General features: G+C 34.8%; 2 protein-coding genes across 5 annotated transcripts; both read left to right on the top strand.

Annotated features, from left to right (window-relative positions):
• The first annotated feature begins 2,159 nt into the window (after positions 1–2,159).
• On the top strand, positions 2,160–8,332 carry LOC123219066 (UDP-N-acetylglucosamine diphosphorylase 1). The gene is made up of 15 exons (XM_044640785.1): positions 2,160–2,632; positions 2,714–2,768; positions 2,891–3,042; positions 4,880–4,919; positions 5,144–5,236; positions 5,318–5,430; positions 5,527–5,601; positions 6,026–6,065; positions 6,177–6,259; positions 6,352–6,429; positions 6,664–6,807; positions 7,064–7,131; positions 7,216–7,330; positions 7,433–7,589; positions 7,830–8,332. The coding sequence occupies exons 1-15, from the start codon at positions 2,450–2,452 to the stop codon at positions 7,925–7,927; spliced, it is 1,494 nt and encodes a 497-aa protein (XP_044496720.1). The 5' UTR covers positions 2,160–2,449; the 3' UTR covers positions 7,928–8,332.
• Positions 8,333–9,596: 1,264 nt separating this feature from the next.
• On the top strand, positions 9,597–15,676 carry LOC123219151 (protein FAR1-RELATED SEQUENCE 1-like). Of its 4 annotated transcripts, XM_044640913.1 has the most exons (11): positions 9,598–9,787; positions 10,433–10,534; positions 11,138–13,446; positions 13,548–13,604; positions 13,699–13,767; positions 13,875–13,943; positions 14,093–14,161; positions 14,260–14,328; positions 14,918–14,986; positions 15,062–15,163; positions 15,365–15,676. In XM_044640913.1, exons 3-10 carry the CDS (start codon positions 11,173–11,175, stop codon positions 15,137–15,139), a joined length of 2,754 nt encoding a protein of 917 aa, XP_044496848.1. In that variant the 5' UTR covers positions 9,598–9,787; positions 10,433–10,534; positions 11,138–11,172; the 3' UTR covers positions 15,140–15,163; positions 15,365–15,676. The 4 variants fall into 4 exon arrangements, with proteins under 4 accessions (XP_044496851.1, XP_044496848.1, XP_044496850.1 ...); XM_044640912.1 differs by lacking the exon at positions 10,433–10,534 and having other exon boundaries at positions 9,599–9,787; XM_044640916.1 differs by lacking the exons at positions 10,433–10,534; positions 14,918–14,986 and having other exon boundaries at positions 9,597–9,787.
• Positions 15,677–16,124: the final 448 nt, after the last annotated feature.

The following is a 16,124-nucleotide window of genomic DNA, read 5'->3' as shown; positions in this document are numbered from 1 at the left end:
TAATATATCATACACATAATTTTATTATTAATTAAATTGGCTAAAATTAGGGGAGTATATAGAAATTTTCAAACTCATGAAAAATAATAAACCTTGAAATTCATGAAAAATTTGCCTTAAAATATATGAAATAGAAAAGTCGATCTATGCATGTATAAATAAATATTGAATTCCTTTTTTGCTTGAAAGATCTGCAACTTTCTGGATTAGAAATTCATTCAATGTGAACATAAAAAAAAAATCATTCTTAACGTAAATATATTGTAGTATTTGTTTGATTGATCCCATTAGAGTTGGTTTCACTTTAGGTTAAACACGAATAAAATTTAATTTAAAATCAATTTGAATATAAAAGAAATAAATTGATATGAATAAATTGAAACTTAAGTTCAATTTAAAAAAAAATTTGAATTCAACTTAAAATGACTCAAATTTGATTTGAAATAGCTTAAATCTGAATATATCGAGTCACTTTGTGTATCTCCAAAAGGGGATGAATTTAATATTTCTAAATAAATCTTACATATATACTTTATATTGTTTAAAGATATTAAAATAAAACTGATTAAATAATTTAAAAACTCTTAAATTATCAAGATTAGGAACCGACAATCAAATTAAGATTTGGGCATTGGGAATTGAGATGTTACAGCAATACAAAGTTACAATGATAGATCTATAGAGATAGAGAAAATGTATAAATTGTTGGGTAGGAGGCATACATACGTGTGGACCCTAGCCCTTCAAAAATATTCAAGGCATCACTTCTCCAATTTAGGCATTTTTCCATACATCTTGTACACTATATTACATTTGGCTAACATCACAAACTCCATACGAATTATAACACGATTTAAACTTTTGTAGGTTTATAAAGTTAAATGATTATAATAATTATAACAAGTATATTTCAATTTTTCAAGATGCATATATTACCAATATATCCATAATGCTTGCCCAATCTTACCTAACATTATTGTATGTTCATATTCCAAGGAGTAGGGGTAATTTAATTTAAGCAAAACCTGTTCAGATTTAACTTTATGTTTGATTTATTGAATTTAAATCGAATAATTTTTTAATTAAATTAAATTTAAATTAAAAGTTATTTACGCTAAATTCAATCTTATAATAGTACTTTGTCAAAATCTTTTTTAAAACTTAATAAACCAAACTATTGTAAAAATCTTATTTGAGTTTTTTTTTGGCCAAACGACTCAAGTTTCCACCCTTTAAATATGAAAACACTAAATACCTACCCATGACCGGTTAGATTTAACAAAACCCTAACGGTGATAAGAGTAAAATCGTCATTTTTACTATAATATTAAAAATAAACTAAAATAGAAGCTAATTTTGCCCCCCTAAACTTTAAAAACTAAAATTTTCCCCCAACCTAAGTTTTAAAAAATAACAGTTTCACCCTAGAGTTTGATTTTGAAATCTCTGGCGACCGTTCCGGCTCCATTGCTGATGGTCTCTCCCTCCCGAAGCAGCCTCTCATTCCGACGAATATTTTTCTCCCATTTGGAGGCTCGATCGGCTTCGTCTAGAAAGACGGTCGTCTTCCCAGAGGTCTTCTTCTGGGAAGACAATCGTCTTCCTAGACGAAGACGACGGCTTCGTCTGGGGAGACGAAGAACTTCGTCTTCCCCGACGAAGTTTTTCGTCTCCCAAGTCGTCTCCGACACCGATCGAGCTTCCAAATAGGAGGAAAGCATTTGCTGGAAGGAGAGACTGCTTCGGGAGAGAGAGGTCGTCGGCAATGGAGTCGGAACGGTCGTCGAAGATTTCAAAACCAAACCCTAGGGTGAAACTGCCATTTTTTAAAATTTAGGCTGAGGGAAAATTTTAGTTTTTAAAGTTTAGGGGGGCAAAAAGAGATAAAATTTTCAGGCGTTAGGGTTTTGTTAAATCTAACCGGCCATAGGTGGGTATTTAGTGTTTCCATAGTTAAAGGGGGGACTTTGAGAAAACGTCAAACCTTGGGTGGGAAATAGTCGTTTGGCCTTTTTTTTTTACTTCTATTCTGATTTCAGGTACTCGTGGGTGGTAGAATTTTCACCATAACAGTATTGATACTGTGTGTTACCCCTACATAAGATTGCCATTGGGTATCATTAACCATATCGGTCCAGTGTAGGGAAAATTTCCTCCCATACTGTCGGTAAAACGAGGTGTAGCACCGTTCCGTGGATGAAACTAATGTTGCGGTAATAATGAGTCCATGACATGTTGCATGTGTTGAGTGTGGTTGAAAGTTCTTCATCTTTAACTGATTCCGTCACTCACTAAACCAGAAATGAAAGGCGGTTATTCTAACGCCAACTGATCTCCCTTTCTTTATTTGCCTTTCATTTCAATCTTTCTCTGATTCCCTCTATAAATCCTTCCAACCAAACCCCATATCGAATCAAAGTTCAAACCCCACCACAGAGATCTGGATACCATGAGGGAACCAACGGTGGTCGGCTCCGAGACCAACCCCACCTCGGCGGTGGCTTTACTTCCCCCTCCGCCCCCACCTCAGGCGCTGCTTGAACGCCTTAAAGATTACGGACAAGAAGACGCTTTCGCCCTCTGGGACGAGCTCTCGCCCGACGAACGTGACTTCCTCGTTAAGGACATCGAGGTCAGTTTCTCCATATTCCCACAATTTGTTTAATTAATATTGTTTTTTTTTCTTTAAATTTAATCTGATTTTGTATTGTAGAGTTTGGATCTTTCGAGAATCGATCGGATCATTCGATGCTCGCTTCGATCTCAAGGTTGTATTTTTATTTTTTAACCTATATATATATATGTATATATGTATATATGTTTGTTAGAGAAATGTCTTTTGATGGTAAAGGATGGAACTTTTGATGATGGTTTTGAGGTAACGTTACAGGGCTGCCGGTGGCAGCGATTGAGCCGGTGCCGGAGAGGAGCGTGTCAACGGTGGAGGAGAGGACGATGGAGGAAAGAGAGAGGTGGTGGAAGATGGGTTTGAAGGCTATTTATGAAGGAAAGTTAGCTGTTTTGCTTTTATCTGGCGGCCAGGTACTTTATTTTTTTTACTATTATAATTATATAATCATGATTACTATTTATTAATTGCCTTTTGCTTTTATGTTGTGCAATATAATGCACTTGGAAAGGGAATTTATTGTTTACTGCTGCTGTGTCTATCTCCATTATTTTGCTATGATGTTGCTTTTCTTGACATCTTTACTTGATAATGGAAAGCATGGGCCATATGATCACTGTTTGCTTTGACAATCTGGTTAGACCTGTTGTGGGTGGTTTCATTAAGAATATCTCTCTCCTTTTGGTTATTATGATCTTGCGTAGTTGGGACTCCGACTAATGTCGATTTGCTGATAGATGCTGTTTACCTAAAATTCAATTCTGTAACTCCTTATTATCCACAAAAATGATGCTTTAGTTGATTCCTTTATCCTTTTTCTTATAATTAAGGTGTATACACTAATAACATAAAGCAAAATGGTTTTCTGCTTAGCTGGTAATTTGTGACAGTGGAAACAAATATTAATTTTAGAACATTAGTACCATATTGATTGGAATTATAACAGAGAGGACTTATGTTTACCTGCCTGTGTAGGCCCTTCTGCACATTGGCATGAAAATATTTGTTGGTTTGAGTGTAAAGGAGGAATACTCTTAAGTTGCTTAAAGACAAATTTAGGGACCCATAGAGCTTTAGAGAGCAAAGAATTATATTGGAACTAATTCCTTCGACCTGAATCTAAGATTTTGGTCATTCATTCTAGGAATATCACATTATGCTCCGAATTTTTTCATTTTATGTTATTCAATAACATAATATGGAGGTTTTACTATTGAGGCTTGCTGATTTTTAGAAAAAAATGTGTTGTATATTTTCTGAAAGCAAAACAATTAAAAAAAGAAAAAGAAGCCAAAAGAGAACTACCCTTTATAGTTGGTTCAGTTATTTCTAGTAAAATAAAATGCAGTCTTGGCAAAGTAGAGTTACTCATGCTTTTGTGGAAGGCTGCTTGCTATGTTTTTTTCTCTCCATCAATCCCTAATTTTGACCTGTACAAACTTTTTACCTTCAAGAGTGTGGAGTTCAAATTGAGAACGGGTTTATTATTAGGTGTTCTAGCTTCTCTTGGGACAGAACTCTGTAGATATATTATATCTTAACATTAGATAAAATTTTTGTCATAAGCATTTGCTTTTTACCTGCCCTGCTTCAATTTCTCAATTCTCTTTCTGGGTTCAGGAAAATTTTATCCTTATTATCATTATTTTTTTGGTCCTCTTTCCTGGGAAAATTTTAGAGGTATTATATCATAGTGTACCAGGAGTTCTGTACACTATTCAATCTTGATTGATTGTGGGGAAATCTTATATCAAATATGTATTGTGGAAAATTATGTTGGCATTAATAATTTGTTTGTATTTGGCTTTAGAAAGTGTAAATATATTTCTAAGTTTACTTTGATGGTAACAAAATTAAGTTAGATATCTATTAACTATCAGAATCATTAGAAAAAGGAATTAATGTATCTATGAATATTCAATGGTCATCCTAATTCCAAAGCTCATATAGATTACCATGAGGCTGGTGGGGATTGATATGAGTATATCTATGCTCACTAGTATACTAGCATAGTGAGAAGTGTTGTAAGTTTTTCTTGTCTTATTACAATGTGGGGATTATCCTGTTATATCTCCATTTGCACTTCAGGACAATTTTGTTCCGTCTCCACAGGCATCCATTCTTGTGACTCTTTCCTTCTATATATGTCCCTTGCGGTTGGGTTTCTGACAAGTTAACATCTGTTCCTCTTTTTTAAGACTGTATGTAACCGCCTCTTTAATGTTTTCCCATGTTGGGAATTTGATACAGGGAACTCGACTGGGAAGTTCAGATCCAAAGGGATGCTTCAGTGAGTAATTTTTCATTTTTTGATCCTGTTCTGCCATTCAGGTTTCTTCAAAGTTGTGTAAATGAAAATAATTGTGAAACCCTTTGTATGGAGTTTGAGGTGGTAATGATCTGTTACTGCTTATTGTTCAAGTTATTGAAACTACTTCAGAAATTTTGTTAAATTCATTAAAAGAAATTGTTTCTTTAATTATATATTGTTTCTAATTCTTTTTTTCTTTTTAGATATTGGACTTCCATCTGGGAAGTCTCTGTTTCAACTTCAAGCTGAGCGAATATTGTGTGTCCAAAGATTAGCTGCTCAAGCTGCAAGTGAAGGTAAGGATTATCTTTCTAAGTTTTGTGTGTGTATACTTCATTTGACACAGTAATATAATTCTTAGTTGTCTGCTGTTGTAGGTTCTGCTGGTTCCGCCACAATTCATTGGTACATAATGACCAGTCCATTTACTGATGATGCCACACGCAAGTTTTTTGAAAGTCATAAGTACTTTGGTCTTGAAGCAGATCAAGTAAGACACCTTCAGTAATTTTTTTTTTTTTAAGATTCTCTATCCTTTACCATTTTCTTTTTTTGTTTTTATCTGAATGACACTTCTTTGATGTAGGTCACTTTCTTCCAGCAAGGCACTATACCTTGTGTTTCAAAGGACGGTAGATTTATTATGGAGACTCCATACAAAGTATGTTTTTCATTTTGTAAATAACTTGATTAAGAGTCCTCATTCCTGAACTGCTCCTTGGTTTTGTTAACTTCTGAGCCATGCAGATCTAATGAGATGGAAATTGTGTCCTTAATAGTCTGCATAGCTAAAACAACCCACTAATTGCATAAAGAAAAGGCTTGCTAAAGGAATGCCAAGATGGTTATCTAATTTGGTAATTTTTGAAAATTTTTATAAGATAATAGTGAAATTTGGAAAAACAAAAAGTGCTTCTGGTTTTACTAGGCATGTGAAACAAGTGCTTCCTATCAGTAGCTACCATTATTGAGATATGGTTTTTGTCTTCTGGCCTTTCCATATTTACCTTTTTTTTATCCAACTTCTAAGTTTCACACCTCTTGTGCAATATGGTGGTTATCTGAATTTAATTGTTTAAAGCCAGGTTTCTAAAGCTCCAGATGGAAATGGTGGAGTATATTCAGGTACCATTTGAAATAGTAACTTGCTAGGTATTGCAATTCTGCTGAATGAAAAAGAAAATTCTTGGTTTTTCTATTGGTTATTAACCGGTTTGGATGTTTTCTGTTGATCAGCTTTGAAATATTCAAAACTGTTAGAAGATATGGCCAGCAGAGGGATCAAATATGTGGACTGCTATGGAGTTGACAATGCTCTGGTTAGTTTTCTTGTCTATATCAACTGTCTTTATGTTGCTGATAAATTTTATCTCCTTATTTAAAGATATAGTGATTAGTGTCTTGAAAGCAGGTTCGCGTTGCTGATTCAACTTTCCTGGGATATTTTATTGATAAAGGCGTAGCTTCTGCTGCAAAAGTTGTCCGAAAGGTAACTAAAATTCTGCATCTGACTTGAACTTTCAATCATACAAGTTGACTGACGTTAATCTGATTTTGAGTTTGAGAAGGTGGTCGCTTTAGATTTTTGGTATAGCTGCTGTCATTATTCTGCTTAACCCTGCTCAAAACATTTTGTCAATGAAGTTTTATTTGTTATATATAAGAACTAGATCAAGCAAGTATATAAGGCTACATGTGTTAATTCCTCTGCTTGTGGTTACAGGCATATCCCCAAGAAAAGGTTGGTGTGTTTGTAAGGCGAGGCAAAGGTGGACCACTCACTGTGGTTGAGTACAGTGAGTTAGATCCGTCACTGGCTTCTGCAATCAATCAGGAGACTGGACGTCTTCGTTTTTGTTGGAGTAATGTATAGTCTCTTGCCTTGTACTTTGGCATAGTACTGCTTACTTTTGACTAATAATATAATGCTCATTGCTTGATTTTCGTTGGTAGTATATGTTTTTTATTTTTGTGTTGTCATGCTTTTGCGAATTTTATCAAACTTAATTTTTGTTGTAAACTTTCATCAAACTAAAATACAATATAAATATGCAAGATAAATTATGTTTTGCATTCTACTAAAGTTTTTATTTGAACTGGTTTACAATTTTTTTACTTTTCAGGTTTGCCTACACATGTTCACTTTGGATTTTCTGAACCAAGTGGCAAATGGCCTTGAAAAAGACAGCGTGTTAGTGATTTTATCTTTCTTGTAGTTGGTGATCTGGATTTTTAATCATTATGCAAATGTTAATTCTATGCATTGTGAACGCAGTTACCATCTTGCTGAGAAAAAAATACCTTCTATCCATGGATATACGATGGGCTTCAAACTAGAACAGTTCATATTTGACGCTTTTCCTTATGCTCCTTCAACTGCACTTTTTGAGGTGACTTTCCTTACTTTTTTTTTCATTTCAGTCATTTGGTTCGTTTCTTATTTATGATTGATGTTACCATTTCTCCGGAAAATATTTTCTGCTGATTTTCAGGTATTGCGTGAGGAGGAGTTTGCACCTGTGAAAAATGCCAACGGATCAAATTTTGACACCCCGGACAGTGCTCGGCTACTTGTTCTCCGACTCCATACTCGTTGGGTGGTTGCTGCTGGTGGCTTTTTAACACATTCGGTGCCCTTATATGCAACTGGTAATTCCTTGATTTGCGTTGTGTGGATATACATACCACATTTCATTGGAATAATTCAACAGCTTTAGGCTGTCAACCAACATAGAAGACTTATAGTTGTCATGCTACGATATAACTTTCTTGTTAAACCGGCTCTCTAAAAAAAGTATTAAATTTTGATATTGCTCTCCTCATTTCAATAGCATTAGCTGCTTCACCAATTCTGTATTTTTCTCATCTTCTGGCTTGGTTGCTACCCAGGTGTGGAGGTCTCACCACTTTGTTCTTATGCTGGAGAAAACCTGGAGGCTATATGCCGTGGACGAACATTTCATGCACCTTGTGAGATTTCTTTCTAGTTGAGTTTAATCTTCATATTCTTCATTTCTGCGGCATCATCATAGTAAAAAACTGAGCTGGAAAAGGTTAATCGTTCCCATGCCTGCATCGAGATGGAGTGTAGCAGGTCACTGCAGTGTATACGTTTGTGTACTGATACACAGTTTCTTAATATACTTGTTAGATGAGATTGGTGCAGTTTTATTAGCATTCAAGTTATTGTCATGTAATCGTGCTCCTACATTTTCCAATCATACGCATGTATTATTGTACACGCCCACCTACATACATGCATACACAAATGGGTGAAACTTTCAAGTGATTTGGTGATCAAGTTAGTGTTATATTTCGTTTTTAGTTTCTGGATGTAAAGTTTCGGACGTAAAGAATGAACAGTTATATAAATACGTTGAGATTTATATTGAGTTTCGTTTTTTCTGGAGCTATTGGGTTATATTATATATCTTCAGGTTCCTCAGCAGAAAAACAAATTTTTAGACCAGGAAAAAATAGACAATCAAATAGGCTTTGGAATATAATATTAGTTAGGGAGGCTTGGATCCAAGCTTCAGTTTAGATCGCTGTTCAATTCAAATGATTTGAGTTTGAGCTGGATAATTTTTGACTTATTTATTTTAAGCTTGCTTCGAGATCAAAGATTTGCCACTAAACTTTCATGGCATTCTTCTTCTTTTTCTTCTTGAACTCTTTTTTGTTTTGTTATTTTATTAATAATTAGACAAGGTAAAAAGTTTTCCCTGGTCTCCTCCACTATATTTAAAATTAAAAATAAAATTTTAACAATTTTAGTGCAAAATTTGTAAGTGTTATTAATATTTTACTTGAGTCGAATTATAAACTTACAAATTTGCTGAACCAATTAACAATAAACTCGAATTCAATTCAAGAATCAAATTCAAATAACTCAAACTTTTAGGTTTATAATTCCATTTTTCAAACATTCAAACTTAATGGTAATTACATCAAACCTTTAGGGGGCGCTTGGTTTGAATAATATTTTATTATCAAAATAGAAAGATTATCTTGAAGATAGATTACTTAGAAAATTACTGAGTATAAATGATTACTATATTTGATAAAATTTGATAGGTATAAATAATTATTGTGTTCGGTTAAAGATAATAAAAGATTACTAATAAATTATGAGCAATACTATGCGTACCCATTTTGGATACACAAATGTATACACACTCATATGTGTCATCATATGATTGGTTATTGTTTTATTCTTAATTTAAAATCATCCAATCACATGATGACACATATAAATGTATACACATTTGTGTACCCAAAGTGGTTCACAATTTTATTGATAAATTATTTTATTTAAATGCTCTTGAATATAATTATTTTTAAATATTTTTTTATATCATTTATCATATTAATTAAAAATAAATTTATTTTTATATCAAAAAATTAATAAATAATATAATTATAATAAAATCAAGATTACTTTGATAATCTTTAAATACTTAAAGTAAAAGTGATAATCAGATTATTACTTATATTATCTATTATACCAATGTTAATAATAAAAAAATATTATAATATTACTGATAAAAAATAGATTATTGAGGTAATTTTGAAAATCTGGAACCAAACGTCCCTTATGGTGTTTAAAACCTCCCACATTGCCATATCACACGTCCACATTCAAAGGATGGCGGAGCTGGAGATGGGTCCAGATGACACATGGGCATCACCAGGCAACACAGAGCGAGTATCGTAAATACAAAACTGCGAGTACATGATCCCTCTCCTTTGCCCTAGCTATCAATTCTCCCCGTAAAAAATTTCCCTACTCGCTCTCAAAATCAAAATTTCACTCTCATTCAAATCATTATCACACTTCAGTTCATGTAAAATTTTCTTACTTTCTCTCAGTTTTTGTTTTCCCGATTTGCTAATTTGCCTACTGTTGTCTGCCCCTTCAGCTACTGATTTTCAACTGTTTTTTAAGCTATTTTCTGAGTTGATTTTTACTTCATGACTTAAAATCCTCATCTTTTACTGTTGTTTGTGTTCTTTGTGCTTAGTTGATCAATTTGTGAACTAGGTTTTTTGGCATTTTAATTTTTCTGTTTGTTTTCGCTTTGTAAATATGTACCTCGCTTTATAGACTCTATGTGAAAAATTTCAGTTTTCGTTAATGTTCTGTTTCTTGAAGCTACTTAACGAGTTAATTTTTAGTCATATGACTGAAAATATTGATCGTTTACTATAATATTTGTTATTTGTTCTTAGTTCTTAGTTAATCAATTGTGAACTGGGTTTTCTGGTATTTTAAGCACTTTGTGAATAATTGTTCTGCATGTAGTTTGAGTGAAATGCTCCTTTTTTGACTCCTATGTATTTTTTCCTTTTTAGTAATCCAATTTAATGAAATGGGTTCTGGCATTTTAACTAGTTATTATTCTCGGTGGTAATCTCTCTGTCAATGGCATGTTTACTCGTTTGTTGGCTTTAGTGTGAAATGGTTGCTGTTGACTGTAATTTGTATTCAGGGCATTTGCAGTACCCTGACTTGAGTTGACGGATTTTTGTGACTACAATGCCATTGTTTGCAATTTTATATTTTTAACATTCAACAATAATTCAGTAACGAGGTATGAGCTATGACACAATGCTATTTAGTAATATATCATATGTGAATTTTAAGCATTTTCGTTTTGCTGCGTTGGCTAGCTGGTAACATTATTAGGTAATTATCATGGTGCTTTCTTTGTGATGCTTTTTTCTGAAGTGTATTTGAGCACTTTGGAAACATGTTTTTGACTATAGGAAACTATTAATACTCTTTGCACTGCACTTGTTTCTTGATAAGTGGGATTTCATGTGAATATCAACATAATCTGTTTTGTGTATTGTTAGTCAAGCATGAAATGACTTGAGTACAGATATGACCATGTGTCGTGGCTGCCTGGTAATCTCCTTGTCAATGGCATGTTCAATCTCATGACAGATTTGGCCTTAGACCCTTTTATGGATTGCCTTGAATGGACTGTTAGTTACTCATTAATTAAGATGCTATGTGAAATATCCTCTAGAAGCATTGTACAGCTGGAATTGAAAAACTTAAAAAAATACTTTTTATTTGGTTTGGTTTGCATGTAAAATTAGGTTACATAAAATTCTGGAATTCTTGGATGATTGTGGTAACTCATTGATTGGGATCTAGCAAGTCACGGTTTTCATGTCCACCTTTTCAGGTACATATGTAACAAATTCATTTTGAGATTGTTCCATGGGTATAGATCTTGAACAACCATCCAGAGAATATTATAAGGAAGACTGTAGGTCATATGTGAATGTTAATATGGTCAACGGGGATGATGAAGTGCATAATAGAGCTGGAGCCATTGTGAATTCTGGGAATAATAAAGAAAATAGTGGGCCTAATGTTAAGGAAACAGTGGTAGATGGTAGACAGCAGAAGTTATATGCTGGAGATGGAATAAACTTGAATTCTGTAAAAAATGTAGAGCCTCATGAGGGAATGGAATTTGAATCAAAGGAGGAAGCATTTTCATTTTATAAAGAATATGCCAAGTCTGTGGGATTTGCCACTATAATAAAAGCCAGCCGCAGATCTAGAATATCTGGGAAATTTATTGATGCAAAATTTGTATGCACTAGGTATGGAAACAAGCGAGAATCAAGTACACCTGAGAATACAGAAACTGTTTCAGATACTAATGGCATGACAAGTGTTCCTGTTAAGAAAAAACGTGGTAGAATTAATCGATCTTGGTCAAAAACAGATTGCAAGGCTTGCATGCACGTGAAGAGAAGACAAGAAGATGGTAGATGGATTATTCGTAGTTTCATTAAGGAACATAACCATGAGATATTCCCGGACCAGGCATATTATTTTCGCAGTCATAGGAATTTAGATCTAGGTAATAGTAATGTTGATGCGTTGCATGCTATCCGGGATAGAACAAAACGAATTTTTGTTACAATGTCGAGAAAATCTGGTGGGTATAAGAAACATGAGAATAAAAAGGGCAGTGCCACAAATCAACCCGGCAGTGCGCAACATTTGACTTTAGATGAGGGAGATGCTCAAGTTATGCTTGACCATTTTTTGTACATGCAAGACGAGAATCCTAACTTCTTTTATGCCATTGATTTGAATGAAGAGCAGCGCCTGAGAAATGTTTTCTGGGTTGATGCTAAAGGGAGGGTTGATTGTAGTAGTTTTGGTGATGTAGTCTTTTTCGACACCTCGTATATCAAGAATGAATATAAATTGCCATTTGCTCCATTTATTGGTGTTAACCATCACTGTCAGTTTCTTCTTCTGGGGTGTGCATTAGTTGCTGATGAGACAAAATCAACTTATGTTTGGCTTATGCGGGCATGGCTTAGGGCAATGGGTGGATGTGCTCCAGGTGTGATACTTACGGACCAAGACCAAGCCCTGAAAGAAGCTATTTCAGAAGTCTTTCCTCATTCTCGTCATTGCTTTTGTTTATGGCATATATTCAGCAAGATTCCTGAGAAGCTCAGTTATGTGATGAGGCAGCATGAAAATTTTATGACCAAATTTAACAAATGCATCTTTAAATCGTTTACAAATGAACAGTTCGAAAAGAGATGGTGGAAAATTGTTGATAGGTTCAATTTAAGAAATGATATGTGGTTTCAGTCATTGTATGAAGACCGTGAACGGTGGATACCGACATTCATGAGAGACATCTTTTTGGCTGGGATGTCTACAACGCAAAGATCAGAAAGTATAAACTCTTTTCTTGACAAATACATGCAGAGGAAAACTACACTGAAAGAGTTTATAGAACAATACAAAGTAATATTGAGAGAGAAGTGTGAAGAGGAAGCAAAAGCAGATTTTGAGACTCGTCATAAACAGCCTGGATTAAAATCTCCATCACCTTTTGGGAAACAAATGGTGACGATGTACACACATGCTATATTTAAGAAATTTCAGGTGGAAGTTTTGGGAGTAGTTGCTTGTCACCCAAGGAAAGAAAGCGAAGTTGGAGCAACGAAAACTTTTAGGGTTCAAGATTTTGAGGAAAATCAAGATTTCATTGTTGTGTGGAATGAGTCTACCTCACATGTTTCTTGTTTATGTCACTCATTTGAGTTCAATGGTTTTCTTTGTAGACATGTGATGATCGTTCTGCAAATGTTTGGTGTACACAGCATTCCATCGCAGTATATATTGAGACGTTGGACGAAGGATGCAAAAAGTAGACAAACAAGGACAGAACTTTCAGATGTGGACAAGTCTAGGGTTCAACGTTATAATGATCTCTGTCGACTGGCCTTTAAGCTGGGTGATGAAGGGTCCTTATCTCAAGAGAGTTACACCATTGTATTCAGTGCACTGGAAGAAGCTTTGAGAAAGTGTGAGAGTGTGAATAATTCAATCCAGAGTGTAATGGAATCAACCTCACCACCAATGCAAGGTCATCAACATTACGAAGAAGTGGACCAAGGTAACCACACATCAAAGACAAATAAAAAGGATAGTATATCCAAGAAAAAGCAGGTTAGTTTGAGTTCTTACTGGTAAATATGCTTACATCCCTTCTTGTGTTGCATTCTCTGAAACAATCATCTAATCTATGTGGACTTTTGCATATTAACCAGGTACATCCAGAAGCAGAGGCTATAACCATTGGGATACATGACAGTTGGCAACAAATGGTTCGTTCTGTGTCTTCTTTTAATTTGCATGAACGTGGGTTGTGATATTTCTCTATAAAGGAATGTCTTACTGTGGGTTCCATACTTGTTGTAGGGACACACAAATTTACGGGCACCAGCCCTTGACTGTTCTTATGAGATGCAAGAAAGAATGCAAGGGATGGTATGGTGTAACTTAAATAGTAAATCTAATTTGTTGAATCAGAAATTATACTTACCTTAAAGATGAGTATTCTTGAAATTCAATTCCAATTGTGTATCAATGTTTAGGAGCAACTAAACTCAAGAGCTCCACCCCTGGATGGCTATTTTGGAACTCAACAAATTGTGCCAGGAATGGTATGAGATAATCTTTTTTTTCGTTGGACTGCTAAATCTGGAGTCATTAAATTTTAAGATTCACTGTGTTAATATAACAAGACCTTTTTTTCTGTCCAAAAAAAGAAAAAAAATCATTTAACCTACATTTGCCATTTGATATATGTTAGGGACAATTAACTTCGCTGACTCCAAACCGTGATGATTTCTATGGCAATCAACACAATATGCAAGGGCTGGTAATGCATACTGTAGTCTAAATAATGTCTGACTAAATACCATTTTTGTTTAATCTTGGTGTACTGTATCTAATTTCTGCTTTTGTTCATGTTGGTAGGGACAATTGAACTCTATTGCACCGATCCATGATGCTCATTACATGGCGCAACAAAGAATGCATGGAATGGTATGGATTCTGTTATCTGATTGCTAAAGATGTCTTTTTGATATGAACCTTAGGAGAACCACATCTCAAAAGCTAGCTATTGAGATGGGAGAGCCTAAGACCATATAAACCCCACACTAGTTGCCCATACTTTCCAATATGGGATTCAAGTCTCATACCTTGCACTTGGGATCCTAAAGTACCACCACGTTCCGCAGCCTCGGCGCCCACGCCGACTGGCTGTGCGCTAGCTCTCTGCTAGCCCCGGGCGAACATTGCAATGCCGGCATCACCACCCGCGTCGTATGATTGCAACTGGGAGACATGGTGATGATTCTGATACCAAATGATACGAACCTTAGGAGAACCACACCTCAAAAGCTAGCTATTAAGATGGGAGAGCCCAAGACCATATAAACCCCAGACTAGTTGCCCATACTTTCCAATGTGAGATCCAAGTCTCATACCTTGCACTTGGGATCCTAACACTTTCTAACACATGATGATGAGACAGTGCTTTTTGACAGTTATTTTACCTTATCGACACCCCAAAACACATAAAAATCACAAATTATATTTTCTGTTAATGTTACTAAGGACATGCTTGCAGGGGCAATTACAATTCAGATCGCAGACTATTCCAAATTGTTTTGATATTCAAGACAGTTTACAAGATATGGTACTCAAACCTCTCATGAGAAGATCTCCATTTTTTTTCACTTATTCTTATATTTGATTTTGACTCTTATTCCAGGACCAGTCCAATGTTGGACCCTCTCAGTTGCATGGCATGCTGTCAAAACATTTGCACTCGAAACATCTTAGCCGTTAGTTGCTGTAGTATAAGTTGTCTAAGGTGTTCAACCTTTCTGCCACCGTACATTCCTATGCTATTTATATGTACCATTGCTGCATGTTTTTCAGTCGTGCATTACATTCTATCATTTAAATGTCTTTCCTAACAAGTTCGCGCTCATCCCTCATTCTTGTTCTACTCTTCATTGTTATCCAAAATCACCAGTACTCTAATTCTAGAAAAATATGGTTCCTTTCACAGGTCGATTAGATTTTTGCATTTTAACAATGAGCTTTGACATTATCGGCTTTCCCACAAGCTCCATCTGCAATTCCAGGACTCTATCAGAGGGAACCACTTTGCAAAGCTTGAGATGTCAAAAACATATAAAGGCTGGCCTTGTAAGGTTTTTGTAAGCTCCAGTTTAAGAAGAGCTAATTTTGTAAATATTGTGCAGTTTGCGGTTGTCTAATTTTCCTTTCTTAGGTTGTATAGATTTATTCCGAATCAAAAATTTCTTTATTTATTAAGGTTTCAGTTATTAATTTCAAGTTTTCATTCTTGGATTTCAAATTTGCCTTTTTCATATGACAATGTACAATATTTATGATTATCAGAATGTAATAAACACTAGTGTTTTATAACTCGACCGGACCAACTGGGACCCAATGATCAGTTCGGTTTGGGTTGATATTTAAACTTATATTAATTATCAGATCGGATTGCCCTCTCCTCTTATTTGAACCTTTAACCAACATTAATTGAAGCCAGAAAGATGAAAAACTTTGTTGGGAAGATGAATAATTTTGTTAGGAAGACAAATTGTCTTCCTCATCTTCTTAGCTTCAATCAATGCCAATTGGATGTTTAGGTGAGAGGAGAAAGATCATTGAAAGGAGAAGAAGTGTCTAGAGGGAGAGGCTGTCGACGATGCCGTTGAAGTTTGAAAACTAAACCATAGAGGCAGAAATGTTATTTTTTAAAAATTCGGCTTATGAGGGAAATAATTAGTTTTTTGGGT

The sequence above is a fragment of the Mangifera indica genome, chromosome 6, assembly GCF_011075055.1.
Source record: "Mangifera indica cultivar Alphonso chromosome 6, CATAS_Mindica_2.1, whole genome shotgun sequence".
NCBI lineage: Eukaryota > Viridiplantae > Streptophyta > Magnoliopsida > Sapindales > Anacardiaceae > Mangifera > Mangifera indica.
Note: the sequence above shows the minus strand (reverse complement) of the source record. Positions and strands in the feature narration are given on the sequence as shown.

Excerpts from the sequence above, each read along its gene's own strand:
- LOC123219066 (XM_044640785.1), top strand. The coding sequence starts at position 2,450 with ATGAGGGAACCAACGGTGGTCGGCTCCGAGACCAACCCCACCTCGGCG. Across the intron at positions 3,043-4,879 it reads TGCTTTTATCTGGCGGCCAG|GGAACTCGACTGGGAAGTTC; the intron begins GTACTTTATTTT and ends AATTTGATACAG. Across the intron at positions 7,590-7,829 it reads GGTGCCCTTATATGCAACTG|GTGTGGAGGTCTCACCACTT; the intron begins GTAATTCCTTGA and ends GTTGCTACCCAG.
- LOC123219151 (XM_044640913.1), top strand. The coding sequence starts at position 11,173 with ATGGGTATAGATCTTGAACAACCATCCAGAGAATATTATAAGGAAGAC. Across the intron at positions 13,768-13,874 it reads AAGAAAGAATGCAAGGGATG|GAGCAACTAAACTCAAGAGC; the intron begins GTATGGTGTAAC and ends ATCAATGTTTAG. Across the intron at positions 13,944-14,092 it reads AACAAATTGTGCCAGGAATG|GGACAATTAACTTCGCTGAC; the intron begins GTATGAGATAAT and ends GATATATGTTAG.